The sequence below is a fragment of the Peromyscus leucopus genome, chromosome 5 (genome assembly GCF_004664715.2).
Source record: "Peromyscus leucopus breed LL Stock chromosome 5, UCI_PerLeu_2.1, whole genome shotgun sequence".
NCBI classification, from domain to species: Eukaryota; Metazoa; Chordata; class Mammalia; order Rodentia; family Cricetidae; genus Peromyscus; species Peromyscus leucopus.
Window position 1 is genome coordinate 38501677 of NC_051067.1, and position 26431 is coordinate 38528107.

At 41.4% G+C, this 26431-nt stretch overlaps 2 protein-coding genes across 4 annotated transcripts; one reads left to right on the plus strand and one right to left on the minus strand.

The window, feature by feature from the left end:
- The first annotated feature begins 108 nt into the window (after window positions 1-108).
- On the plus strand, window positions 109-15373 carry Acot13 (acyl-CoA thioesterase 13). Of its 2 annotated transcripts, none has more exons than XM_028880708.2 (4): window positions 109-390; window positions 9679-9863; window positions 12619-12794; window positions 12997-15373. In XM_028880708.2, the coding sequence occupies exons 1-3, from the start codon at window positions 310-312 to the stop codon at window positions 12773-12775; spliced, it is 423 nt and encodes a 140-aa protein (XP_028736541.1). In that variant the 5' UTR covers window positions 109-309; the 3' UTR covers window positions 12776-12794; window positions 12997-15373. The 2 variants fall into 2 exon arrangements, with proteins under 2 accessions (XP_028736541.1, XP_028736551.1); XM_028880718.2 differs by having other exon boundaries at window positions 13001-15373.
- C5H6orf62 (chromosome 5 C6orf62 homolog) lies at window positions 15243-26431 on the minus strand. 2 transcript variants are annotated; one of them, XM_028880687.2, is made up of 5 exons: window positions 24594-26431; window positions 23038-23214; window positions 21990-22112; window positions 18436-18570; window positions 15243-16579 (listed from the first exon to the last, which is right to left on the minus strand). In XM_028880687.2, the coding sequence occupies exons 1-5, from the start codon at window positions 24720-24722 to the stop codon at window positions 16454-16456; spliced, it is 690 nt and encodes a 229-aa protein (XP_028736520.1). In that variant the 5' UTR covers window positions 24723-26431; the 3' UTR covers window positions 15243-16453. The 2 variants fall into 2 exon arrangements, with proteins under 2 accessions (XP_028736520.1, XP_028736528.1); XM_028880695.2 differs by having other exon boundaries at window positions 25926-26073.

Genomic DNA, 26431 nt, shown 5'->3' on the forward strand with positions numbered 1-26431 from the left:
GGAAGACCGCCCGCCCCCTTAGGTCTCAAAGGAGCCTGCGCAGCCAGCGAAGCGCGGACGCGGGCGGGGGACGTGGGGAGGGGACAGGGCAGGGCGGCTGCGCATGCGCGCTGAGGCCCTAGCGGGTACAAAACCGTGGTGCTCGAGCTTGCCGGAGTTGGGCAGCCGGAACGCGCGCGACCTTTCAACCAGAGCGCGCCGCGGAACGGGTTGGGCTTGCAGATTTGACCTTCTGCGTTCTTGTACATTCAGGATCCTCTCATCTAGAGCTCATTCCCGCAGAGCCCAGAATCTTGAGTTGCGTCCACGATGAGCAGCATGACCCAGAATATACGGGAAGTAATGAAGGTCTTGTTCAGAGTTCCCGGTTTTGATAGAGTTTTGGAAAAGGTATTGTAGGCGAAGCATCTGGTGAAGGGGACGAACCTAATAAAACACCCGAGTTAGACTCTGTGTGGTGGAGTGCTCCTGTAAGTGCACCCTAGTGGCCTCTCAAACGCCGAGGGGAGTGCGTGGATTCTCATCTAAACGCAAATGAGTATGACTGTCACCGGTGGAGACAGATTTGGTCTTTAACCAGCAAACTGCTGGAGTGAGCCAAGAAAAAAGTCTGTGAACCATTTAAGGGACGCTGGAGTCTGCAGGACTAGTATATAGGGACTGTTTTAAGGTATGAAAGCGAAGTACGTTTGAGTTATAGAAGTGAATGCTGGACAACTTGTCCTATGTTGTGTTTCTTGGTTTTGAGACTGGGTCTTACTCTGTAACATAGGTTGGTAAGTGTTTTGATGCATGAATGTCTGTTTTTCTGATTAAGAAAGAATGCTTGGGAATTTGGAAAGAATTTGAACATGAGATTTAAATATTGATCAACTACAGGCATTTGAAATCTTTCAGCATAAAGTGTCAGGACTTTTGTCAAAAATAGGAAATAACACTTAGGTAAATGTATTTAATGTTTTCAAATAAGAAATATTTAAAATCCAAAGACATGATTTGAGTGACTTTTGAAAAGATAATATTACCCCCCCCCGAATAAGAATGTATTAATCTAAGAGGAAATTTGAATTATTTTTTTAATATGTTGTGAGAATTGGGATGATGTAGTTAGTAGCATACTTGCAAATTGGAGGCCCTCCATGGGTGGGGATCTATAGACATTTCCTCCTTAAGCTTTCATTCCCCTTGTGGGTGTTAAAATATTTTATAACTTTTTTTTGTTTTCTTTCTTTTTCTATTTAAACAGGATCTCTCTGTGTAGCACTAGCTGTTCTTGAACTTGATATGTGGACCAGGCTGGCCTGGAACTCACAGAAATCCATCTGCCTCTGCCTCTTGAGTGCTGGGATTAAAGGTATGTGCCACCACATTTGACTATCTTGTGTGAGATAATTTTGACATTGGTTTGATTGCCTTTGAGTAATTAGTTAAAATTCTCATACCTTAGTCTAGTGTGGTGGTGCCTACCTGTAATTTCAACATAAGGGAGGCTGATGCAGGGGAGTTTATAGGCTAGTTACATAACCAAATCCCCCCCCCCAAAAAAAAAGCCAGTTAACCTTTCTTTTTTTTTAAAAAAAAAAAAAAGTTGATTTTTAAATACTTAGTCTTTGGAAATCAGCATTGATTTCACATTTGCACTTGAGCTGGCCACATTGCAAGAACTCAGAATTTATAGGTAGCATCGAGTGGCTGTTAAGCCACACAGATTGATAATAGTCATTGTGATTGGCAACTTGATTTACAACAGATAAGTGGTTATGTTTTATGTAGGCAGAGAAGCTAAGATGAAAGTATATGTTTATGTATAGTGGTTTGTGTATGCATATATGTGGTTTCTATGGTTTCCTTTGTTTTGTTTTTGAGACAGCATCGTGGCTGGTCTGGAACTTGAATTGACCCTCCTTGCCTCTGTCCCCTGAGTGCTGGTGTTACTCATATGGTGTATACCATCAGACCCAATGTATTTCTGCTTAGTGATTCCTAAAGGATTGTTATATGTACTAACTTCATAAGGACTTTGACGTCCTGACTGAGTCTAACTACATTGATCCCATAAAAAAACAAACAAACAAAAAACAAACCACTTCACACTTCATTTCAAATTCTGTGTACTCCTGGAGGCTGGAGATGTAGTTCAGTTGGTAGGAAGCTTGCCTAGCATGCGCAAAGCCCAGGCTTACATCTCTAGCACAGCATTAAACCAGGTGTGATAGTACACACACACCTGTAATCCCAGCCACACTCAAAGGAGGTGGACACAGGAGGTTAAAAGTTCATCCTCAACTTCATACCTACTTCAAAGCCAACCTGAACTACATGAGACCTTGTCTCAAAAAGATGAAAAGAAAGTATGTCCACATGATGCATGTTTTCCTTTCATGTGACCTTCCTGGGGAAGAAATGGACAAACGTCTGTCCACCCAGCTAGGGTACCAACAATAGCCCTGCTAGCAGAGTGAACCAGTGAGTGTATTAGAGCACAGAAGATGCCCAGGCAGCCGCCTCACTGAAAAGCCCACCCCGTCATGAGTGGGAACTTAGTACTGCTGCATCCCTGAATATTTGCAAGCAGCCCAGCTAGCAAAAAGGGTCTTCCCTCAAGCCTTGAGAGTTTTGATTGCTTTCAAAGGGAATCTTTCAAATTTTTCTTCATTATACATTCTCAAATTGTTAGGCAGCTTTGGAAATCCAGTCACGAGGGCCCACGGGTTGCATACCACATTAGTAGGACTCAAACACACGTTTACATCTTGGTCAGTGAGCATCTCAATGCATTCATGCCAGAGCCTGCAAAAGAGCTTCCAGCCAGCTACAGGAAAGGATTCTAGGCCTTTCTTTCCTTTTAAGATTATTCCATTGTGTAGATATTAGCATATTTTATTTAAATATCTTTTTTATAGGAACATTTGGAATATGAAGAGTACTGCAATAAATAACCTTTAAGTGCTTACAACTCTCAAGGCCCAACAAGGAAGGCCCTCGAAAGGGCCAGAAGTGCCTCTCCTAGGTTCCTGCCAGAGGCCTGGGTATTTTTGCCAGCCTTCTCTGGCTGTCTCCTTTGGTTGCCAGACCTATCCAAGGACACAACTATAATAATTCATAGATTCTAGTTGGCCTTTTCAATTCTAGAATTGAACACTATTTTATCCTATAAAGCAGTATGTTCTCTGAGAACTTTTTTTGTATATTGATTATTCTTTGAGAAGTTCAGATATACATACAATGTATTTTGATCTTACTCCCTTGAGTCCTCCCCTAAGTTCTCCCAGATCCACTCCCTGCTGCCTCCTAACTTAATGCCCACCCCCCTTTTGTTTTTGTCTCTCTAGTCTTGGCTGTCCTAGAGCTCCCTGAGTAGAACAGGCTGGCAGGCTGGCCTCCAACTCAGAGATCTGTCTGCCTCTGTTTCCCAAGTGCTGGGATCAAAGTGGGATAGGGACTTATGAGCTGCTTTCCTCCATGCTGGAATGCTAACCAGCTTCATTCTATGAAGGTCTTATTCTGGCAACCACAGCTACTGAGTTCATGAGTATATGGCCTCTGTCATATGAGGAAGACACCTTTACTTTAGAGACATTTTGACCACAGTTTTAATAGAATAGGAAACAGATGTCTGGCATCTAATGGGTAGAGACTAGGGGCATTAATCAGTAACCTACAGTACACATCTTTGCACCACAGTGCCCCCATCACAAAGAGTTACCCAGTTCACATGGCAGCAAGACTGAGGCCAAGGAATCTGGACTGTTCTGCTAATTAAACACTTTGTCTTGTATTCAAACTGGTTAAATTGCTACCCTGTCCTTTCAAAATACATACGTGTCCTTGCCCTGAACTTGGAATTGTTTGTTCACCTTGAGACTTAGACAAATTTCTACACGGTCTTATTAAAGAAAAAACACAGAGCCAAATATAGGGCTGAAAGCCTTAGAGATCATGGAAATAGTGAGAGCCACCAACCAACCTTACCTCTCCAGCTCTGCAGCTACCAAAAGTGAGTTATTTCCTGTCTACCTGTGCCTTTATTGCCTTACTGTTCTGCCCTCTCATTGGCTCTTAGCCCAGCTACCTTATTTCCTTGTTACTGCCTGTCTGTACAGACCTCCAGGTCTCTGTGGTTGGTACTGGGATTAAAGGTGTGTGCCACCACCTTGGATCTGTTCCCAGTGTGACCTTGAATACACACACACACACACACACACACACACACACACACACACACACACCCTGCCTGCCAAGTGTGCTTGGGGGATTAAGGGCGTGTGCTACCACTGCCTGACTTCTATGTTTGCTTAAAAATGGCTGGCCCTTTTCCCCTTGATCTCCAGGCATGCTTTATTTATTAACATACAAACAAAATATCACCACATGGGACACCTCTCATGTTGGCACATTAGAGAATGTAGCTTTCCCCAAATCTCGGGTTAACAATTATCATCTAAGGACTGGGATGTAACACAGGAGTAAAGTACATTAATAAGGTCATGGATTCAATTCTAGTACCAAAAAATAAATAAATCCTTATATTAAATTCTCTCTGTTAACTTGTATGTGACTCCCTGAACCATGTTAGTATTTTATGAAAAAAAAGGTTGCCTCTCTGGTTATTTAAATGTGACACTAGAGACTGTTTGTTTGGTTTTGGTTTTTTTGTTTTCCCAAACAGGGTTTCTCTGTATAGGCTGTCCTGGAACTCAGTCTGTAGGCCAGCCTGGCCTTGAACTCAGATTCACCTGCCTCTGCCTCCCAAGTGCTGGGATTAAAGGCATTCGCCACCACTGCCTGGCTAACACTAGAGATTTTTTTAAGGCAAATAATGCTTTATTTAGGTTTTCAAAATTTTTATTTTGTAATTATGTGGATTAGTGTGTGTTAGTGTATGTTTATGTACTTGTGAGTTCAGGTGCCCATGGAGGAACAATACACATTCTTAACAGCTGAGCCATCTTTCCAGCCCTTTACTTGAGTTTTTTGAGACAGGGTCTCATGCAGCCTGGCCTTGAACTTGCTGTGTAGCTGAGGATGACCTTGAACTCTTGATCCTCCTGCCCCTACCTCCAAATGCCCAGCATATTTAGTGATTTTTTTTTTTAAGTCAGTGAATCAAGCATTGATGTTATTAGGCAGGTCACTGGGAAAGAAAAATGAGGGAAGAGGGCTGTGCTTGTCGCCCAGAACATGGCTGTTTGTAATAGCATTTGAGGTTATATGAGGAGGGGTCAAAAAACGGTGTGACAGTGTGAGTCCTGTACACATAACCCATGTGAATGGATAAGGTGCTGGCAAGCGACAACACACCGATGGCCACAGAAAAAGGATTGGGACGTTGTGAGTGCGCGTGCAAATGTGTAAGACAATTTCTTCTTCTGTTTTGAGACCGAGGTCTTCCTGTGCAGCTTAGGCTAGCTGTGAACTCACAGTTCCACCTGCCTCTGCCTCCTGGGGTTAATGGTGTTTACAGCCAAGCCCAGCTAAAACAAGGTGTTAGATAAACTGAGGAGTCCAGTGTGTCAGGGGTGGCTGAGTTCATGCCGACCTGCTGAAGTCACTCAACTCCTAGAATGTTGGGAATGGAACAGACTTTGGGCTCCAAGCTGAGGAGGAGGTTTGTTACAAGCTCAGCCTGGACTCCGCCGTGAAATCCTGTCTCTGAATAAATAGATGATTGAATGAAAAAACAGACAGCAGAGCCTGTCTTAGAATGAGCAGAGCTAAGTTCTCTAGTAGAAAGTCTGCCGTCCCCTTCGCTTCTGTCATCTTAACCAAAGCAAAGTTCCAGAATCAAGGGGAACTTTGAGGACTAAGCTTTTGAGCTGGCAAGGTGGCTCAGCGGTTAAGGGCCCTGGGAGAGGAAAGACACACCGACCTGCGAGTTGTCCTCTGCTTCCACTGGCATTCCGGTACATGCACATACACAAGAGAGTAAATGTAACTTGGAGTCACCAAGCCTCTGAGGATGACTTTCGGTGTCCACGTGGCTCTCTATCATTCCTATCTGGCCTTTGTAAGAACTTGAGGTATCATTTCCCTGTAAGCCTTGCCTAATCCCTCATTATAAAAACATGGCTTTGAAAGTGAGATCTGTTAAGGAAGTATATAATGGCTTACTTTACTTTACAAGTATCTGTTTCAAGAAACCTGTGCCAGACTGGTCATGGTGGCAGTCACCTGTGATCTCCCACTCAGGAGGCTGAAAGAGATGATCTTGAGTCTGAAGGCAGCCTGAGCCACGTAGTAAGACCTGCTCTAAAAGTAAACAGAGGTAAACCTATATTCACAATCTCCAGTAACCTCATCCGCTGCTAGTTTCTATACTGACTTCAGACTGAGCTCTCGAAAAAGCAGGCTTTAAGTCTCACTCGTGTGGCTGGGGTGGTAGCACATTGGAGGTAGACAAGAAGGTCAGGAGTTCAAGGCTTCCCTCAGTTCCTGACTACTTGAGACTCAATCTCCAAACAAAAATGAAACTCGTTCCTTTTGCCCTGCCAACCTTTGATTTAAAGTCATGTTTGGTGTGACTCAGTGTCCTCGATTAGCACCCAAAATAAGGCTCTGGGTTACCTTCTGGGCCGAATGCTATATCCTATTGGCTTGTGAGGACATCTTGTGGCTGGACTGTTTATTGCTATAAACAGACGACGCTGGCTTTTTTCCCCTCTTTTTATTTACCGGTTGTGTAAAACAGCATTGTCTGCCCCCTCCGTGGCCTCCTGTAGAATAAAAACTAGTAGAAGCACTGAAACTGTAGCTGTGACTCAGGAAGAAACCTAAAGGCCTCTCCATACTTCCCGATTTTATGGCAGTGATTAGAAACGCCAGGCATAGTAGGGTGTGCCAGGCAGGCAGAGGGTTCTCAGAGATAGAGCCAGCCTGGACTGCGGGAGACCCTGTCTCAAAAATTAAAATAGGAGTGATGGGAGGTTCATGGAGGTGACAGACCTAGAGCAAAGTCTCAGTTCTGTCACACAGGAGGTGACCCGGAAGTGAACCACTGAATATATCAGCAAAATACGAGTTATCTGTGTGGCACGTAACAATCATACATTATTACATAGTGACGTTTTGATCAAGCCACATGTACTACAAATGAGTTTATTATCAGAGGTGAAAATTTCCTGCAGTCCAGTGAATATATAGTTGAAGAAATAGAATAAAACTGTAGAAAAAGAACCCCCAAGCAAATTCACAGTAAAGAAGTCGAGGATTTTACAGCTCTCAGCACGCTCCTTAGAAAGAGTAAACAAGGGCTGGAGAGATGGCTCAGAGGTTAAGAGCACTGACTGCTCTCTCAGAGGTCCTGAGTTCAATTCCCAACAACCACATGGTGGCTCACAGCCATCTGTAATGATGCCCTCTTCTGGCATGCAGGCAAAACATGCTGTATACATAATAAATAAATAAATCTTAAAAAAAAAAAAAAAAAGAAAAGAAAAGAAAGAAAGAAAGAAAAAGAAAGAGCAAACAGGGAGGGGGAGGAGATGTATTGGGAATTGATAGCTCAATTGGTAGAATGCCATTCATGCCACAACCCTAGGTTTAATCCCCAGTACTGAATGAGGTGGTGGGCACAGGTGTAATCCCAGCACTCGGAAGACAGAGGCTGGAAGATCAGGAAGAAGTGAGAGGACGTTACAAATTTTGTCTGGGATCTCAATAGTGAAGGATTTTAATATGAGGAGTGTTGACTGAGTACGGCCTGCTTGCAAGCAAAGCTGCGATGATGAGGAAAGGAAGAGAGGAACAAAGCCTGTCAGTGGTAGCGCAGCCCCCGGCCCTGCAGCAGGAGGTGAGGGAAACAAACCCTGCCTGCCGCCATGGGCAGACCTCTGAAAGACCTCAGAAGGAGGAACCCTTGCTTCCTGTGTTTGTACCTTCATGTAGTCCTTCTCATGGTACTTAGAAATGGGGTGGGGCCGTCAAGCGGGAATTTGGCATTGCTGGATTATCTTAGTTCACTTCTATTTTCTGTTTAAATGGGGTTCCGACTAAAGCTTACTAATAATCCTACCAACTTGATGAATGACTGAATGTCTCCCAGCCTGTTTCTTAGACTGTTTTGCACTGTTCATTAATTCATGTAGAAAATTACTCTGCTTGTCTAAAAACTAGAAAACACCCAAGTTAAACCTTTTTATCGGTGACTAGAAGATGACAGATTGTGGGGGTTGGTTGATGGAAAAGGTCCAAAGAGAGGTAGGCCAGGTGATGCAGGCCTGTGGTCTGTCAATTGGCAGGCTGAGGCAAGAGGGCAGTGAGTTCAAAGCCAACCAGAGCTACGTAAGGCCCTGTTTCAAAACAGATATTCAAGAAGATGCTAGGAGGTGCTGGAGGGACGGCTTGGCAGTTGAGGTCATTTACTGTTCTTGGAGAGGACCAGGGTTCGGTTCCCAGCCTTACATGGTAGCTCACAACCATCCATACATAACCCAATTGCAGAGGATCCAACCTTTTCTTAACTTCTGTGTGCACCAGGCACACTCATGATGCACAGACACACACAAGACACTAAATCACAAAAATAGTAAACTTAAAATAGTGTGTGTGTCGGGGGTACCATAAGATTCTGGTATACACAACACTCTGAATTCTTTTTTTAAGATTTATTTTTATTTTATGTGTGTGATTTCCCTGCAGGTGCCTGTGGAGGCCAAAAGAATCTTCTGGAACTGGAGTTGCAAATGGTTATGAGCTGCTCTGTGGGTGCTAGGAATGAAACTCGGGTCCTCTCCAAGAGTATCAAGTACTCTTAACTGCTGAGCCATTTCTCAGCCCAATGATCCAAACTCCTCAAGATAAGGAACAGGAAAAAAAATTCCTGAACATTCTTCTCTCTCTCTCCCTTCCCACCCCCCTCTCAAAACAGTTTGCAGCCCTGGCACACTGATCACAGCCGAGTGCTAGTAAGCAAGTTTGTTAAGACCAGGAACCCAGATTCAAAGCTCCAGCCAGCAGCAGGAATGAATCCAGGGGTGCATTCCTGTCCCACTTTACTCTGGAAATCAGTCTGTTGCAGGTTAAGCTAGAAAATCAATAGTACAAAGTTCGTTTCTACCATGAACTGGCAAGTTAACTAGATTTCTGAGTCCACCTTTTTAGGCAGATTCTGTTTCTTCAAATGACTTTTTAAAGACAAGATCTTGGAACTGGACATACATGCAGGCAAAATACCCAGAAATACACACACACACACACACACACACACACACACACACACACACACACACACATTTTTAATTAAGGACAAAAAATCTCACAATGGGGGACAGAGATGGCTCTGTGGTTAAAACCACATACTACTCTTGCAGAGGACCTGGGTTTGATTCCTAGCACCCAGGTTGGGTGGCTGGCTTACAACTATCTGTAACTCCATCTCCCGAACACCTTCCATCCTATTCTGGGCTCACAACTTGCATGCCATGTGCATATACTTACAGATACACACATATAAGCACAGTTTAAAATGAAATACGTATTTGAGACATCACTATTGTAGCTCTGGTACCTAGAAATGCATGTCCTCCTCCCTCTGCGCCCCACATGCTAGAATTACAGGTGTGTGGCTCTGTGCCAAGCTTCCAGCTTCAAGATTGCTCTTGCTGTGCTGATGTATTTGAGCTATTCAGATACCACGGAATTAATGTTCAAATTTTTTTTTCACATCTGCTTGCTATTTAGGTGACACTTGTCTCTGCTGCTCCTGAGAAAGTAGTTTGTGAAATGAAAGTGGAAGAACAACATGCTAATAAGTTCGGTACTCTCCATGGAGGCTTGACAGCAACCCTGATAGATAGCATATCTACCGTGGCCCTGATGTGCACGGAAAGAGGGGCACCTGGAGTCAGTGTTGACATGAACATAACGTATGTATCCAGATGCCATCCCGGGTGATTTAAAAAAAACTGATAATCGTTTCGAATAACTTACACTGTTTTGTTTAGGGGATAATGACAAAAATCTGTACATTTTGGGGACGTGTACCTGTTTTTCAAATATCTTCAATCCACGGTTGTTTAAACTCATGATTTATAACTTTCATATCGTCCTTAAAAGAATCATTTGTAAACTGGGCATGGTGGCACATCCCTTTGATCCCAGCAGAGGCAGGCAGATCTCTGGAGTTCAAGGCCAGTCTTGTATACAAAGTGCATTCCAGAATAGCCAAGGCTACAGAGACCCTGTCTCAAGAAACAAAACAAAAAAAGTATCACTTGTGCTAGGTATCTTGGAACCCACCTTTAATCCCAGAACTTGGGAGCGAGAGGCGAGTGAAACCTCTGTGAGCTCCATCCAGGGTGGTCTGGTCTATTTAGTGAGTTCCAGGTCAGCCTGGACTACACAATGAAACCCTGTTTTAAAACAAAAAACCCCAAACACTAAAGTATCACCAATTAGCCAGATGTGGTGGTATAATCCCAACACTTGGTAGAAACTGGAGGGTCAGAAGAGTTCAAAGCCAGCCTCAGCTATATGAAACTCTGTGTTCCCCCTTCCACCCCCCACCCCCAAAGAAGAGTGTGAGCGACATTTGGAGGAAAGTTGACCATTTCCCATGGGTTACCAAAATCTTGCAACAAGGTGAACACAGGTGCCAGGAAGGGATCCTCAGTCTTTCCTATGACTAATGCGTAAATGGCAGGATCAGGGAGCAGTGTGTGGTCTAGACCTCAACCTGTCCCTCACTATTGTGAAAATGTCTGTAGAAGCCACTTTTCCAAAATGGAAAACTTAAGCTCTAAAGCTAGGCATGGTGGCTCATGTCCCTAATCCTAGCACTTGGGAGGCTGAGGCAAGAGGATCTTCAGTTAAAGGTCAGCCTAGGCTACAAAGCAAGACCCAGTTTCAAAAAACAAAACCAAAAAAACTGGAACCCTCTCAGTTTCTCTTAAGCCTGGGAATAAATTGAGAGTTCAGTAATCAAATCACAGGACAAAATGTCAAAGACAAGATGGACAGAAAAGAGACTGTTTATGCTAATGAGCCATATTTGGTGGTCCTTGTGGTGAGCAAGCCCAGTTGATGACTATGTTTCCATGAGAACTTTGTTTTAAGTGGACAAAGGGAGTGGAGAGATGGCTCAGTGGTTAAGAGCATGAACAGTCTTGTAGAGGACCTGAGTTGGTTCCCAGCACCCACATCAAGCAAGACTGCATGTAACTCCAGTCCAAAGAGACCTGACACCTCTTGACTCCTTGGACACTCACATGCACATATCCACACAGAGGTATATACATATTAAAGTAAGATAGGGAGCTGGAGAGCTGGGTTGGTGGAAAACATCAAAAACAACTTATGTGGCCAGCGAGATGGTGGGTAAGAGTTCTTCCTACCAAACCTGAGACTTGAGATTGACCCCTGGAACTCACATAGTGGGAGGAAAAAACTGACACCAAGTTTTCTGTTGACCTTCACTCAAATACTATGAATGCAAACAAAATGAATGCAAATGTAATTTTTAAAAACTTACTATAATTTCTTGCGAAGTGGATCTTGACTTGCATGTTTACTTTATATAAGAGACTTGAGCGTTTCTGGATTTGGTGTGGACAGGTGGACCTACGTTAATCCTCATGGACAACTGTATATGCAATTCATTACTAAGATGGCTAAAGACTTCATATTTCCTTCATTTCTTGTAGTTTCTTTTTAAAATGAAGTGTGTATCAGAGTTTGTGCATGTGCACTACACAAACACAGGAGCCGGGGGTGGAGGGTGGGAATCAGCTCCCCCAGAACAAGTTACAAAGGCTTGTGGGCTGCCATATAAGTCCTGGAAATTAAACCTGGGTCTTCTAGAGCAGCCAGTGCTCTGAACTGCTGGGCCATCTCTCCAGCCCACTCCTTGTGGTTCTTACACTGTCACTTTGGTGTTGAATAGTCTCTTGAGATATAGACACCCAGATACTTCACTTACGAACCTAAACAGATTAAATAAAAGCTACAGGTAATCTTTCAGTGGTTTCAAATAAATATGAAATAAGAAGAAACTTAAAAAAATATAAAAAGGCAGCCGGGAGGTGGTGGCACACGCCTTTAATCCCAGCACTCGGGAGGCAGAGCCAGGCAGATCTCTGTGAGTTCAAGGCCAGCTTGGGCTACCAAGTGAGTTCCAGGAAAAGGTGCAAAGCTACACAGAGAAACCGTCTTGAAAAACCAAAAAAAAAAAAAAAAAAAAGGGGGGGGGGGCTGGAGAGATGGCTCATCCGTTAAGGACACTGGCTGTTCTTCCAGAGGGCCTAGGCTCAATTCCCAGCACCCACGTGGCAGCTCACAACTGTCTTAACTCCATTTCCAGGGGATCTGACACCTTCACACCAATATACATTTAAAAAAAAAAGTTAAATAAATTTAAAAAAAGAAAGAAAAACCAATAAATAAATAAATAAAAATAAAAAAGGGCAAGGAAATCCCATCTTTATGTGAAAATAAACACATGGATGAATGATGGATGGGTCAGGAAGAACATCATGCAGACCAGCTATTTAAATTTAATACCAAAAGCTTGCCAATAGTATTCTGAAGTTATTTGTAGGTTAAGTTACACAGGAAAGCTGGTAGGAGTTTGTCACATTCTTTCAACAGTTACTTAAACACTATTTAAATCTGTTTTCTTTCAAGGTACATGTCACCTGCTAAAATAGGAGAAGAAATAGTGATCACAGCACATATTCTGAAGCAAGGAAAAACACTTGCATTTGCCTCGGTGGATCTGACCAACAAGGCCACGGGAAAATTAATAGCACAAGGCAGACACACAAAACACCTGGGAAACTGAGGAACGGCAGGACAGCAGGGTAACCTGAAGAAGCCCAACAGTGATTAAGAGTATAATTTGTGATCTTTCTTAAATAAATGTCTGTACCAGAAGTAGCTAAGGAAGTATTTTCTTTGGGGAAGAGAAACCAAGAAACCAAAATATGAGAGCTGGCGGGGGCTGGGTGGTGGGTGGTGGTGGTTGTGTCTTTCTTATTTTTATTTTTTTTCCTTCTTTCCCAGACAGGGTCTCTGGCTGCCCTGGAACTCACTGTGGACCAGACCAGACCAGATAGCCACTTTCCTTTGCCTCCCTGGTGCTATGGTAGTGTGTGCCACCAAGTCTAGCTAGGGTGCCTTTTTTTCTTTTGAAGCATCAATTGTTTAAATCAGGTGCATGATAATTGGATGGAGTTCTTGGCTCAGTGTTTTGGTGTTTTGAGTCTGGCTTTTGGCATCAGGATCATCGAACTAACAATCTTCTGCCTCAGCCTCCTGAATGCTGGTATGATAGGTATGTTACACCTTGCCTGACTAGTTTCAGTTCAGTTTTTATAACAGGTAAAGCAAAGCAGCTAGAAGACCCACTTTAAGATTACTCTTAAACTGAAGTCTCTGAAGTCTAGTGTTAAAGGAGAAAGAGGAGTTGATATTCTCACACACACCCCCACCCCACCCCACCCCCACACACGCACGCACCTCCAACTTCCAAAAACCATTACCTGAGGGCCCAAGAGTTAAGGGAGACACAGGAATCTCAACATAGCAATAATCAATCCTTAATGAAATTTTAGGTCTTTCCCAGCTCTAATGCTGTCACATTTCCATTTCCTTTATGAGACATGATCATCAAACTTCCAAATGCTAAAACTACAGCCATAATGAGAAACTGAAGAGTCTGCGATATATGGCCTAAAAATCTGAAGCGAAGCCCTAACAGTAGAAACAGCCTAAATACCTTTCTCTGCTGATTTTGTATGTCTGGACCTGGCATCTTTTGTAGGACTTATCATGAGCCCCTTTAAATCTCCCAGCCTACTATACTACATTCAAGTTAGCAAATTAGTGCATTTCTCAAAAGTCTCAAAAATTAGAGGACTCTTTGCTTTCTTCATTTTCAGGGTTCAAAACTAGAGTGGAAAGCGAAAGCAGCTTTCAATAGACTTGAAACATCTGAGGTCAGAAGTTGTCTGTATTACATATCAGATCTTCCTTCAGACTCCTCAGCTGTTGACAGGTTCCAGGGCTGGGACTCAGGGAGGTTCTGTGATTTATCCATGAAAGTGCTCAAGAAACTGAGTCTTGAATATTATGGATGGTGGGTTGGGCTCAATACTATGTTGATGGCCAGTAAATGTGACAAGACTCACAGAATGCTGAAACGTGTTCAGAGAAATTTGGAAAATCTTTTGCAACCATCAAGATTGTTTGGGGCTGGAGATGCCACATTTAAAAACACTGACTGCTCTTCCAGAGGACCTGGGTTTGATTCCCAATACTGCCCTCCACAGGCATTGCATGCACATGATACAGACATACAAGCAGGGCAAAACACCTTATAAAGGTTGAAAAAAAATTGGCTTGGTTGGGCACCAGGATTCATTGTAACTCAAGAGGCCATTTTCATATTGTTTGCCATCAGTCACTAGCAGTAAGCACATAGTGCAGAAACCAAAGTTAGTTTTAAGGAGCAGATGGCATGAGCTTCTGGATATTAGAAGGGTACAAAGTCAATCTAACCATGAACACATTCCCAATTTTGATAGTTAACTAGAACATGGATGGTATGCTGTCATGTTGGAAGCCTGGTAATGGTACTACAAGATACAGTGACCAGAAACACCTCCCCTCCCCACCCTCCACCACACCAAATCTTGCACTTATTTGTAACATGGGCCTAAGTACAAAAGGGCAAAATATAACTCATGTGTGCAACAAGTGCTATGGTTGAGTAAGTACGTACAAAGAGGAAAATGTTGGGAAAAATCTTAAATGTTACACCAGAACATCTCATATTGTTCTTGCCAACTTTTCTAAATTATTCCAAGATAAAATGGCTGCTGAACCGCCTAGTATGTTGAACACAGTATAACAGTAAAATGGTTTTTAAAAAGCCACTGGCCTCTGGTGACTTAAGTCCTCTACTTATAAGAGCTTGGACAAATTTCTCAACCTGTATGTCTACTTCCACTCCAAACTGTTAGAGAGACAGCTATGGAACAATGGCCTTAAGAAACTTTCACAATGTTCTATCAAATTGACTCTAATCAGAGAACATGTAAAATGCCCTTTCACATTAAGAATGGCTTTTTCTTTTCCTTTTCTATGGAAACAAAGCAAAAGGCAGGGAACTATTGAAGCTATCTGTCTTCAGTTCTTGTTCAGTTATAACTGCTAGTTCTTTTGTCCAAACCAACCAACCTAAGTGACCAAAACCATGGATAAAAAAGTTATCACTGCAATTTTGTATATTCATCTGAATAGGCAAGAAGCTTTCACCTATTTTATTTAGGTTTCATTTTTTTTCCAAATTCCAACCAGAAGCTAAATACAAATGGAAACCAGTAAGCACTAGTTTAACTCCAATGGAGTAGGATCATTCCGATTTACTCCAATAAAAGTATGCAACCCTTAAGCAAAGCTTTTCTTCATTTCAAAGAAAAAAACAAAACAAAACAAAATAAAAATAAAAAAAAGCTATACAGTAGTCTTTCCTTATGTTCATTGCACAAATGAGTTCTGCTTTCAGAACTCTTGACACTCTGGTTATTTTTACAACGTAAGATCCCCACTTTATTTTTTTCTATTCCAAACACTCAACTTCTTTAGGATGGTGTAGAAACCAGTATTTCTGCAAAATTCACTGGATTTTTTTATTTGTAATTAAAATTTTCTAACACCAAAACAAAACAAAAACCAAAAAGTCCTCTACTTAGATGGTTTTTGCAGCTATGAATGTTCCTTGGTTTTATAGCTGCATTTAGCCACGCCAAGACTCCAGATCTGCTTTAATGTGTGTAAACGCATCTGCACACAGCAGAGTACTCTAACAGCAACTCGGGGAAAGAGATCTGGGAAAAAATACATGTACTAATGAGTACCAAGAAAACAAACATGGCCCAGTGCACATGAGGTAGAAGTACCTCAATGAGATGCTTTTTTCATTAAGATTTCTTTCCCTTGGTTGTAATTTCTTTTTGTAACAACCATTCTGGTCATTAGAATGAATCTGACAGTGCTCTGGAACAACGGTGATTATAGCAAAGCTATTAAGTTTTTAAGTGTTATTTATACCTGTTACATTCACTCTCACCCTCAATACTGATGACAGATGTCAGAGGCAAAAACCAGCACAAACATGAAGACCACAACACTGAGCATCACCTGTGCTTTCAGATACATTAAGCATTTCAGTGTACAATAGTCCTTCCTTCACATTTTGGTAAGATGCCGATGCAGTGCAGCAATCTGCAAAGCACCTTCTTTCACACAGTCCGTGCAGAAGACATCTAATTTTTTTTAAAGTTCTGTGATACAAATGATTAAAATAAATCCAGGATGAACAAGTTTCAAAATGCATAGTGTTCTGTGCATGAGTCCATTTTCTTTAAACTCTGAAAGAAAAGTGGTAAGAAAACAAGAAAAGAAAATCGCTGCTGCATTCTCTGGTCTTCTCCATTTTGCTGGTCAATGCTCTTATTTACTCTGGCATATAAGGACGGAGGTGATCCTCTATGGTGCCAACTGCCCAGTGGGTGAGCTGTTCCTGTGGCAGGTAGAGGCAGATGCTGCATAACTTGAAGATGGTGGCTTTGTTTTTTGGAGTCTAGAAGGAAATGAATTTTTAATCATTTTAATAGCTTTTTAAATTATCATCCCCTCACAATTTAAAGCCTATGGCATACTAATAAAGTGGGTTTGTTTTTTTGAGACAGGGTTTCTCTATGTAACAGCCCTGGTTGTCCTAGAACTCACTCTGTAGACCAGGCTGGCCTTGAACTCAGAGATCCGCCTGCCCCTGCCTCCTGAGTGCTGGGATTAAAGGCACCACCACCGCCCAGCAATAAAGTATGTATGTTTCCTATTCAGGCAGGATTTGGGAGAAAATAAGAAATGTTTGAAATAAATGCATAGAGAATACATGCATATTTAAAACACTAAAGAAATCAATAGAACTGTACTGTGCCTGGTCCTGTAGCCCTGGAACCAGCTCCAACAACACAACAGGTTCCCTCTGGTGGGAAATCAAGATCTGAGTTTCCTGTCTACTCTCAGATGGGGAGTGTGTAGATCTGTTTCTCAACAACCAATTTTTTTTAATTTTTAAAATTTATTTTGAGGCAACCAAAATAAATTGATTTAACTTGATTTATTTCCAAGTTTTAAATCTGCTTTGTCTTTCCACTCTATTCTTGATGGTCACTGAAACACCAATTTTGAAATCAAGTTGAGTCCTAAACCTTTTAAGAGCTTTGAGATATGCACGGACTTGTTAACTCAGTCTTTTCTATACAGTAGATACTGAGAAGTTGAAAGGGATTCGCAGTATGCTTACAGAGCCATTAGTTCAATCATAAGCCTTAACCATGCTAGACCAAGTTTCATTTAAAATGTAATAGAAACATGGAAACAGGAAGCTGGTGTGGTAGGGTACAACACTCAGGAGGCAGAGGCAGACAGATCTCTGGGAGTTATTTTAGAAGCCAGCCTGGTCTAGTAGAGACCCTGTCTCAAAACCAGAAAAGATTTAAAATGTCAAAAAAAAAAAAGTCACAATAACTTTATGAGTATGATTTGTACAATTTAATACCAAGCAGAAACAACCTTCTCTGAAGCCAAGATCTATTCAGCACATCTACCTTCCCTAGGGAGATCTGGGCTGTAAATTTGAGGCACAAAACCGCACTGAATGCCTCTCAGCACATACTGTCTCTTTAGATGTCTGACTTCCCTACCTTGGGTATGTCTTTTTTTTTTTTTAAGATTTATTTATTATGTATACAGAAGACAGTGCCAGATCTCATTACAGATGGTTGTGAACCACCATGTGGTTGCTGGGAATTGAACTCAGGACCTCTGGAAGAGCAGTCAGTGCTCTTAACCTCTGAGCCATCTCTCCAGCCCCACCTTGGGTATATCTTGCTGTTGATAAGTAACAGCGCTAGATAATTTCTCAGCCTGAATTTTTACTGCAGAATGCCTGTTGAAACTTTTTTGATGAATACCTGGATTGCTGCTCAAGTGAGAAATAAGTTTTTTTGTTTTCTTTTAAGATTCACATTTAAAATGTCTGCTAACCCTGGAGAGACAGTTTAGTCAGTAAAGTGCTTGCCAGAGCAAGCATGAGGATCTGAGTGACATACATGCACAGTTCTCATGAAGCAGAGACAGATGGACTCCCAGGGTTTGGACATTGCCTGAAGAACCACACTCACATATATACCTGCACTCCCAAGCAATTTCACTTAAAATACATACTTTGATCAACTAGAAGTGGAGCAGGAACTGAGTCTATTTTTAATTAGCTCCCAGGTGATGTTCACCCACTGATCAGGGACTTAGAAAGCTTGCTCTGCACAAAGTGTTCATAAGGAACAAAGTATGGGAACTTTTCTAGAGGGGCATAGGACAGGTTTCTTAACTTCAAATGAGCCCCAAATTAGTTCTAAAAAAATTCCTTACCTGCAAATGCTGTCTGTCAATGAAGAGAAACACTGACTGGTTAGGATTGTTGACAACAATTCCTGTCTTGTCCTTGCGGCTCAGTACATGCAGAAACTGTTTCTCATAGTCACCGTGATGAAATTCAAATTTGGCCTAATTACAAAATACAAACATTTTATGTAATTACAGTTACAACTCACTACCTAACCAGCATCTACTACTTCCACATGAATGTTTGTGTTGACCAAGATGGAAACAAGAGACACACAGGAGTACTTAGATTTAATTAAAATTATGTACAACGTAAAACTCAATTCATTTAAAGAAAATCAACTAAAAAAAATAGTTTTTGCCAGGTATAGTTGCACATGCCTGTAATTCCAGCAATCAGGAGACTGAGGCAGAAGGACAAGACAGACAACCTGTCTCAAACAACAAACAAACAGAAACAAGTTTGCCATACATTAAGGTTCTAACCCACTGCACCAGACAGTTAAAGAGGAAATGCAAACCTAATGCACCTATGAAATGCAAAGCCTTCAATGTGCAACAAACTCAGTCTTACTTCTACAAATGGGCTTCTGAAAAGAAAATTGTCATGGAAGACAGAAACAAAGTTATTATGGAAGAAGTCAATTTCACCCTTCCACTTGTCAAAGGGCAGTAGAAGGAAGCAAATAAGTCCCACGCCTTTAATCCCAGCACTCAGGAGGCAGAGGCAGGCGGATCTCTGTGAGTTCCAGGACAGCTACACAAAGAAACCCTGTCTCGAAAAACCAAACCAAACCAAAAAAAAGAAAATGTGACTCCTTTAGGGGTTGGGGATTTAGCTCAGTGGTAGAGCACTTGCCTAGCAAGTGCAAGGCCCTGGGTTCGTTCCTCAGCTCTGGTGGGGGGGGGGGGGGAGCAAATTCCAGGCAGAAAGACCAGTCAAAAAACCTTTGCCATCTTTCAGATAATTCAGAATTGTAAACTGTTCATAGTCCATTTGCCTTGAGCAATTTCTGCTACCAAGAACTGTAGGCAATATTAAGATGTAAAATCACGAGTGGCTGCTATTTAGGTTTTACTGTCAAGTATTTTTTTTTTAACAGTCCCACCCCTGCAATAGTACTAGGGAAAGAACCCAGTACCTTGTAAATGCTGGCCTCTTTCAGTGAGTTATACTACTCATCTCTTTCTCTCAGTGATAGCAGAGATGAGCCTTGCACATGGTAGAGTACATGGTGAGTACTCCACTAAGCCATAACTCCAGCTCTCAACAGCTTTTGCTATAAATCTGGCAATCAGGGCCAGAGTGTGGTGGCACACACCTTTAATCCCACCACTTCAGGAGGCAGAAGCAGGTGGATTTCTGAGAATCCCAGATGAGCCAAGGCTACACAGTAAGACCCCATCTCAACCAAAAACAAATAAAAATCCTAATACAAACAGCCACTAATCAAAACTGAGATTCACCATACAGTTCCATAGCATTTCAATTACATCCTTAGGGTAATAAGAAGAGATAACAGAATTCTCTGAAGTAATGAAAATACTCTAGTCCATCCATCCCAGCACCTCACTATACTAAGCACGACAAGGACACAAAGTCTTTACTCCCTACTAAATACCACTATAGATGTACTTAGATTAGAAATTTCAAATTTTTGGTTTTTAAAAAGTCTTTGAGTTAAAATTTCTTCTTTTTTCATTTGCCTTCATATTTAAGCCCTCTCAATTCCTACTTCTTTTTAAATGGAGAAGCAGAGTTAGTTTACTAAGAGAACATTTCCAAGGAAGGAGTGGGCCATAGCTGGGAAGGTCAGCAGCTCCATGTCCTCATTTAACATACAGAGTAGACCGACTACTTATCTTCAATATTCCAGACTGAAAATATGTTAGAAAAATAAAACCCTATCAGTACTGAACAAATATGAACTCTCCACCCTCATTCCAAAACAATGTGTAACACTATTTACGTGGCTGTTTATTGAATGTTATTAGCAACCTAGAGATGATCCACAGTATACAGAAACTTATGTAAATGTTACTGTTTTACATGAACTGAGCATATGCAGAGGTTTTGGAGCCAATCCCTGTAAGATATGTAACATACAGATGCCTGTTTTTAAATTACTTAAGGGAATGAAATTAGTGTCACATTACTAGCTTATTTTATTGCAGGTAAGCTATAAAACTAGCAAAGTTATTACATGTATATTATAATCAATCCTGAAGGATGAAGGAACCTATAATTAGTTCAGGGAACTTTTCATAGAAGGCAGTGAGTCATGAGTATAAGCTTTTTTTACCTTGTTTACTTTAACCTTACTTTTCCTTTATTAATTTAATTAGTTTTTTAATATGGCCTGCATGTATATCCATGTACCATGTGTATGCCTGGTGCCCTTGGAGGCCAGAAAAAGTCATTGGATTCCCTGGAACTAGAGGGTTACAGAGAGTTGTGAACCACCATGTGGGTGCTAGAAATTGAACCAGATCCAGGGAAAGAGCAGTCAGTGCTCTTCACCCAAGCCAGCTTTCTAGTGCCTAGCTTTTAAAGAGGTTTTATTTCTGCTTACAGTTTGTCTTGACTGCTTTTAACTAAACGACCCTGGACCTATTATTCCTCTTTTATAACTGTCTCATTTCTTTCTCTGAAAAAAGAGGTTCACACATATCTAGTTATCACTAGTACTTAGGTTAAATGTGTATATAAAATATTTAGGAGAAAGATTAATATACTGGCTTTTTAATAACCTTTAGAAATAATTTCAAATTACAGTACTTGAACTAAGGTATAATATGAACTTTTGTACTCCCATTTTCATTCCTTTTCTATTGAGCTTTTACATTCTATTCTCTAGCACAATAGTTTTCAACTTTGCTAAAGCTTTGACCCTTTCATACAGTTCCTCATGTTGTAGTGACCCCAATCACAAAATTATTTTGTTGCTACTCCATAACTGTGAATGAATTATACATATATGATAATGCAGGGTATCTGATATGTGACCTGTGGGTGTCATAACCCACGGGTTGAGTACTGCTGCTCTAGCACATCCATAGCTGTTAGGTATTAGCTACTTAAAAAAATTTTTTTTATCTATATTTATCTATATTATCTATATCTCTCTATATATCTAAATATATTTATCTATCTTAATAGCCTGCATCACATACAAAAGCAACAGAAAGACAAAATCCTAATAATGGATAAGAAGTTAATTAAAAACCAGAGGTGTTAAAGAGATTCTATAAATTCTGTTCTCATACGATATAATATTTAAAAAGACAGGAAAGAAGCCGGGCGTTGGTGGCGCACGCCTTTAATCCCAGCACTCGGGAGGCAGAGCCAGGCGGATCTCTGTGAGTTCGAGGCCAGCCTGGGCTACCAAGTGAGCTCCAGGAAAGGCGCAAAGCTACACAGAGAAACCCTGTCTCGAAAAACCCAAAAAAAAAAAAAAAAAAAAAAAAAGACAGGAAAGATTTATGAACTATTGGAAGCATATTCCCAAAGTATTTTCAAGTTAAACCCTATTACAGAGATTGTCACTGAAGTGCTCACTACTTTATTTAGAATAAAATACCTGAACAGGCCTAAAAGGTTCATCAGATTCCTTCCACCTAGAAAACAGGAGACAAACAATTTTCTCAATATCATTCCGAGGCCAAAGAATGAAATCCATCTCCTGAGTACAGCCAATTACATCCTAGAAAACGACAACAAAGGTCTTTTTAAGTTTCAAAGAAGCAAAGTGGTATGACAAAAGGTAAAAATGCAGGGAGGGTCTGACCACAGTGTAAAAGGCCACAATTTATCATCTCCTACCTTCAGGGTAACAGACTGACTGCAATCTAATTCCTGTTCTAATACTAATTTTTATATTGTAGAATCAATCCAGTCATTTAGCCCAATGTTCCTCATATAAAAAAGACCTAACTTCCTCAGTACGTGATTAAATTTCAGGTAAAGAGCTAATGTGCCTATGCCTTTATTTCCATCTTTCAAAACAAAATGTACTTGGCAAAAATGTCCTCAAACTTCTAGGACCCACTCTTATTACATAAAATATTTTGATGTGCTGTTCGACAGCTACTTTTCTCCATTCTTGTTCCCAGCATCATATTCCATAGATCTGTTTCCCAAGACCAGTACACTTCTTCCAGACCAGGATAGTTATTTCAAGGCTCCCTCTGCTTTAACTAATTTTGGGTTATACACCAGATTAACGTTGAAGGTTGGCAGTAATATAATTTATGATTTCTCATTACAAGGGAGCATGGTGTTAGTTCTCCCCTCAAAAAGAGAACCTAACAAACAGTAATATATCATTCAGTGATCACATACATCATTATCATTCCATCTAAGCAAAGTGACCCATGTTTTTATTGGAAGTCAATCTTTAAAAAAAAAAAAAAAAAAAAGCACTTCAAGGTATTTAAAAACAACTTTATGCATAATATGCATAATACCTAAGAGTGACTGGAGGATACCTCTACGTGCTTTATCCAGCTAAGAATGGTCTTGAGGCAAAAACTACACTTGTTACACAGAGGTCTCTAAGCACAAAGAGAAAAATTGCAACCTTTAACTCACAGAAATTCATTTCCTAAATCAAGACTTCCAGAACTTACCCTTCTCATAGACTGGTATCGAGGAGCATGGAGCTGTACCACATCCTTCTGCAGAAGCTCTATAGAACTTTCCAAGGAATAGCTGGAATCTCGCACACCTTTCAGAATATTTTCTTCATAATTATTTGTCATGACTGGTATAACCTCAGACACTTCAAAAAGTGCTGACTTTTTCTTCTAAAAGGAAAAAAATGCAGTGATATAGTGCTGATATAAATTCACTTAACTGACTCTACAGCAACTAAATTAAAACCTCACTAGTTTAAAACACACAAGTACTCAAACAGTAACTGTTTTATTCCTGAAATGGTATCAAGTCCAATGATCTTTTCTGGATATTATCTGACTACAATTATCAATGTTTAAAAGGGGGGAATGTACAGTAAATTGTGTCTCCAAACTAGTTAGATCAAGAACTCCTTTCCAATCTTACTTATAAAACCCTCCAAACAAGGCTTATCAGTAATACTCTATGGTGGCCCGGGGGCATCCTATGAATTAGGTGCAAAGATCTATCTAGTCTCAACATTTAAGGGCTTGGATTCAAAGAACCTATATTGCAATACCTTAAACTAAAATATAATCAGATCTTATCAAATTTGCCATCAACGTGTTAGAAAACACACAAACACCCCCCACACACACACACAAAGAAAAACAAAAAAACCAGAAACTGTGAAAATGACTCATCCTCAGAATACTTAAATACAAACTACTCTGGAACCACTTTGCATTCATTACTAACAGCTGAAGGTTCTTAAACACACAAAAAAACTTAAGATTAGGGTAATAACCATGGAAACTTCCAAAAAAAATACTAAACAGACATCACACTAAGATTTCATTTGTTTTTTTTTTTTTTAGTGCAAAAGTCAAAGTTGCACTTCCTTTATTCATAACCCAATCTTATGTCAAACAGCTCTATTGATAAATGTCCATTTTGAATTGCAAAAGAGTAAATATCGCTTTCATGGCATTCTCTTTGACTTTCACAACTCAAACTCATCTGATATTTAACTGTGGAACTAGAGATCTCTCTCTCATCACACACACACACACACACACACACACCTACCTTCTTAGGTCATTTTTAATTGTAAAAAAGTAGCAATTCTAAACAAAACTTTATCATTTCAATGTTTAATTGCTCCTAAAAATTGAAATGTATTGTTTCATTAACTGTATCCTAAGAATTGAAACCGTAAGATTCAAAGAAACAGGCTAAATTTAGCATATAAACATCTGATCCCAATATAACTTAAGACATCCTACTTTTAACTTGACTAAGTTCCCTCTTTTGTTCCATGTAAGTTTTGCAGTTACTCAGTCCCATGTCAACTGAAAGTGTATTCTGAATTAAATACTTCAAAGTCAATTAATATAGAAAGACCCTCCATTTTCTGCAAGGGCTCGATTCACAGAATCACCCCCTAAGGGCAAAAAACAAAGCAGTCTTTCTCCACACACTCTTAAGCCTAATATAAAAACACTCAAGTAACAAACAATATGAACTTACAAAAATCACTTGTGCTAATTCAGTTAGGAACTTAAATTACCTTCTCCTTGAACACAAAGGCAATATACATCTTGAAGTCAAACTGGTCAGCTAGAGATTCTTTTTTCTTTCTAAGCTGAGCACGTAGTCTGTTCAGAGCTTGTTTCTTCCGGGAGTTTGGGTCCCCCATTTTGAAATACAGGTGGTACTAAAGCCTTTGGAAATTGTCACTAAACTATGGGCACTTTTTCTTAAGACTCAAGTACAACAGAAACAAGTCATTTTTTTCCTGCTAATATGATTGAATAGCTAAAATCACAACTGTAACCCCCAAACTGCACCTTCTGGCAATATTAGCAGACTGTCATACCACAGGGTCAAGAAACAAAAGTTGCTGTCCAGTCATGTTTGGACAATAATGTTTGGGGGAGAGATGGGAAAGGGGAAGGCGAGGAGGGTAAGAAAGAGGAGAAAAAACTTCGAACTAACTTTCTGGAAAACACATTTGGCTAAGCTGCCAAAATAAAAGGCTTTGAGGGGAAAATGAAAAACCTATCATCAGGATTTAGGTGTGCAATAGAACACAGTTGACACCAGTCCAATCCTTGAAATCCATCCGGATTTTTCCCCTTTCAAGAGAAGGGATTAAGAAAAGGAAAAAGGAGGGGAAATTGTGATGTTGTTTCCCAGATATAGAAAAGGAAAAAACAAAACAAAAAACAAAAACCACCAAAACAGGGTAGGTGAATGAAACTGAAATCCCCAGTTGGATTTTACCCAGCCAGATCCATGGCTGTAGTACCTGATTAATTCTTAGTTATTTCAGATTTCACTACTGCTATGTACTGTCAGTGCTTTGCTATTGATTACACTTGGTGGTGAGCAAAGAGAAAAGTGCAAAATCAGCAGAGAAAGAAGGGGAGAGGTACAGGGTTTCCCTGCAATCAACTACAGTGTATACCGGGGGCGGACAGCTGTTGCCCAAAGGAGCCATGAGAAAAAACAGCGGAGTCATTACCAACTTCCCCATCACCCACGTTTTCACCCTCAGGCGGCTGCGAACGCTGCTGCCAAGGAGAACCATGATGGCAGAGGGAAGGGGGGGTCTCTTAAACGATATTAATAGTTATTCCGGCTCTGTGATTAGCCCTGATTAATGCCCGGGATCCAAGCACCCTCAGCCCTGAGGTGGGTTCTACATTCCCCGGGGAGCCCTTCGTATAAATTTGACCCCGTTCAGGTTCGGGATGGTGGGGAGTTCTATTATCTTCGTGTGAGCATGGCTGAGGCAATGGTGGCGGGTTCTCCCACGTCCCAGGCCGGGCCCGGGGATCACCTGCCTTCGAACCCCAGGTCCCACCCCCACCCCTCGCCTTCAGCGGCAGCGACTCACTCGCACCACGGGAGACACTGGATCACTCGGGTTCTCACTCATTTCACCGTGGAAACAATTCCCGCCCGGGTAGAGGAGGCGGAAAAGAGAGAGAGTTAAGTGGGATCAGTGGAGAAGGGAAAAGAAGAAAATAATCGTGTTAATAAGAATTACTTCTTAAAAAGAAGCCCACCCACCCCCCCAAAAAAAGAAAGGAATGAAGTTCCCGGGTTCCTGGATTGGCTCTTCCCGTTCAACAGCCCATGTTTCCCGAGTGGGAGCGGCTGGGTGGTTTCCCGAGGGGGGGGGGCAAGAGGCCGGGATCGAGGCGGCAGGGCGGGGTCCCCCGCGGAGAGGAGAGCGGGACTCGCAGGCCGACCGACCGTCGGGAGGGCCGTCTAGCCGCAGCCTGCGGGCGGAGCGGCGGCGGCGGAGGAGGCGGCGGCGGCGGCGGCGGGAGCGCTGCTCGTGGCGCGGGCGGGAGCCATGTCAAGAGAACACGACGGGCCGACGGAGCCCCTCCATGC

Excerpts from the sequence above, each read along its gene's own strand:
- Acot13 (XM_028880708.2), top strand. The coding sequence starts at position 310 with ATGAGCAGCATGACCCAGAATATACGGGAAGTAATGAAGGTCTTGTTC. Across the intron at positions 391-9,678 it reads TTGATAGAGTTTTGGAAAAG|GTGACACTTGTCTCTGCTGC; the intron begins GTATTGTAGGCG and ends CTTGCTATTTAG. Across the intron at positions 9,864-12,618 it reads AGTGTTGACATGAACATAAC|GTACATGTCACCTGCTAAAA; the intron begins GTATGTATCCAG and ends TTTTCTTTCAAG.
- C5H6orf62 (XM_028880687.2), bottom strand. The coding sequence starts at position 24,722 with ATGGGGGACCCAAACTCCCGGAAGAAACAAGCTCTGAACAGACTACGT. Across the intron at positions 22,113-23,037 it reads GATACCAGTCTATGAGAAGG|GATGTAATTGGCTGTACTCA; the intron begins GTAAGTTCTGGA and ends GTCGTTTTCTAG. Across the intron at positions 16,580-18,435 it reads TTGACAGACAGCATTTGCAG|ACTCCAAAAAACAAAGCCAC; the intron begins GTAAGGAATTTT and ends ATTTCCTTCTAG.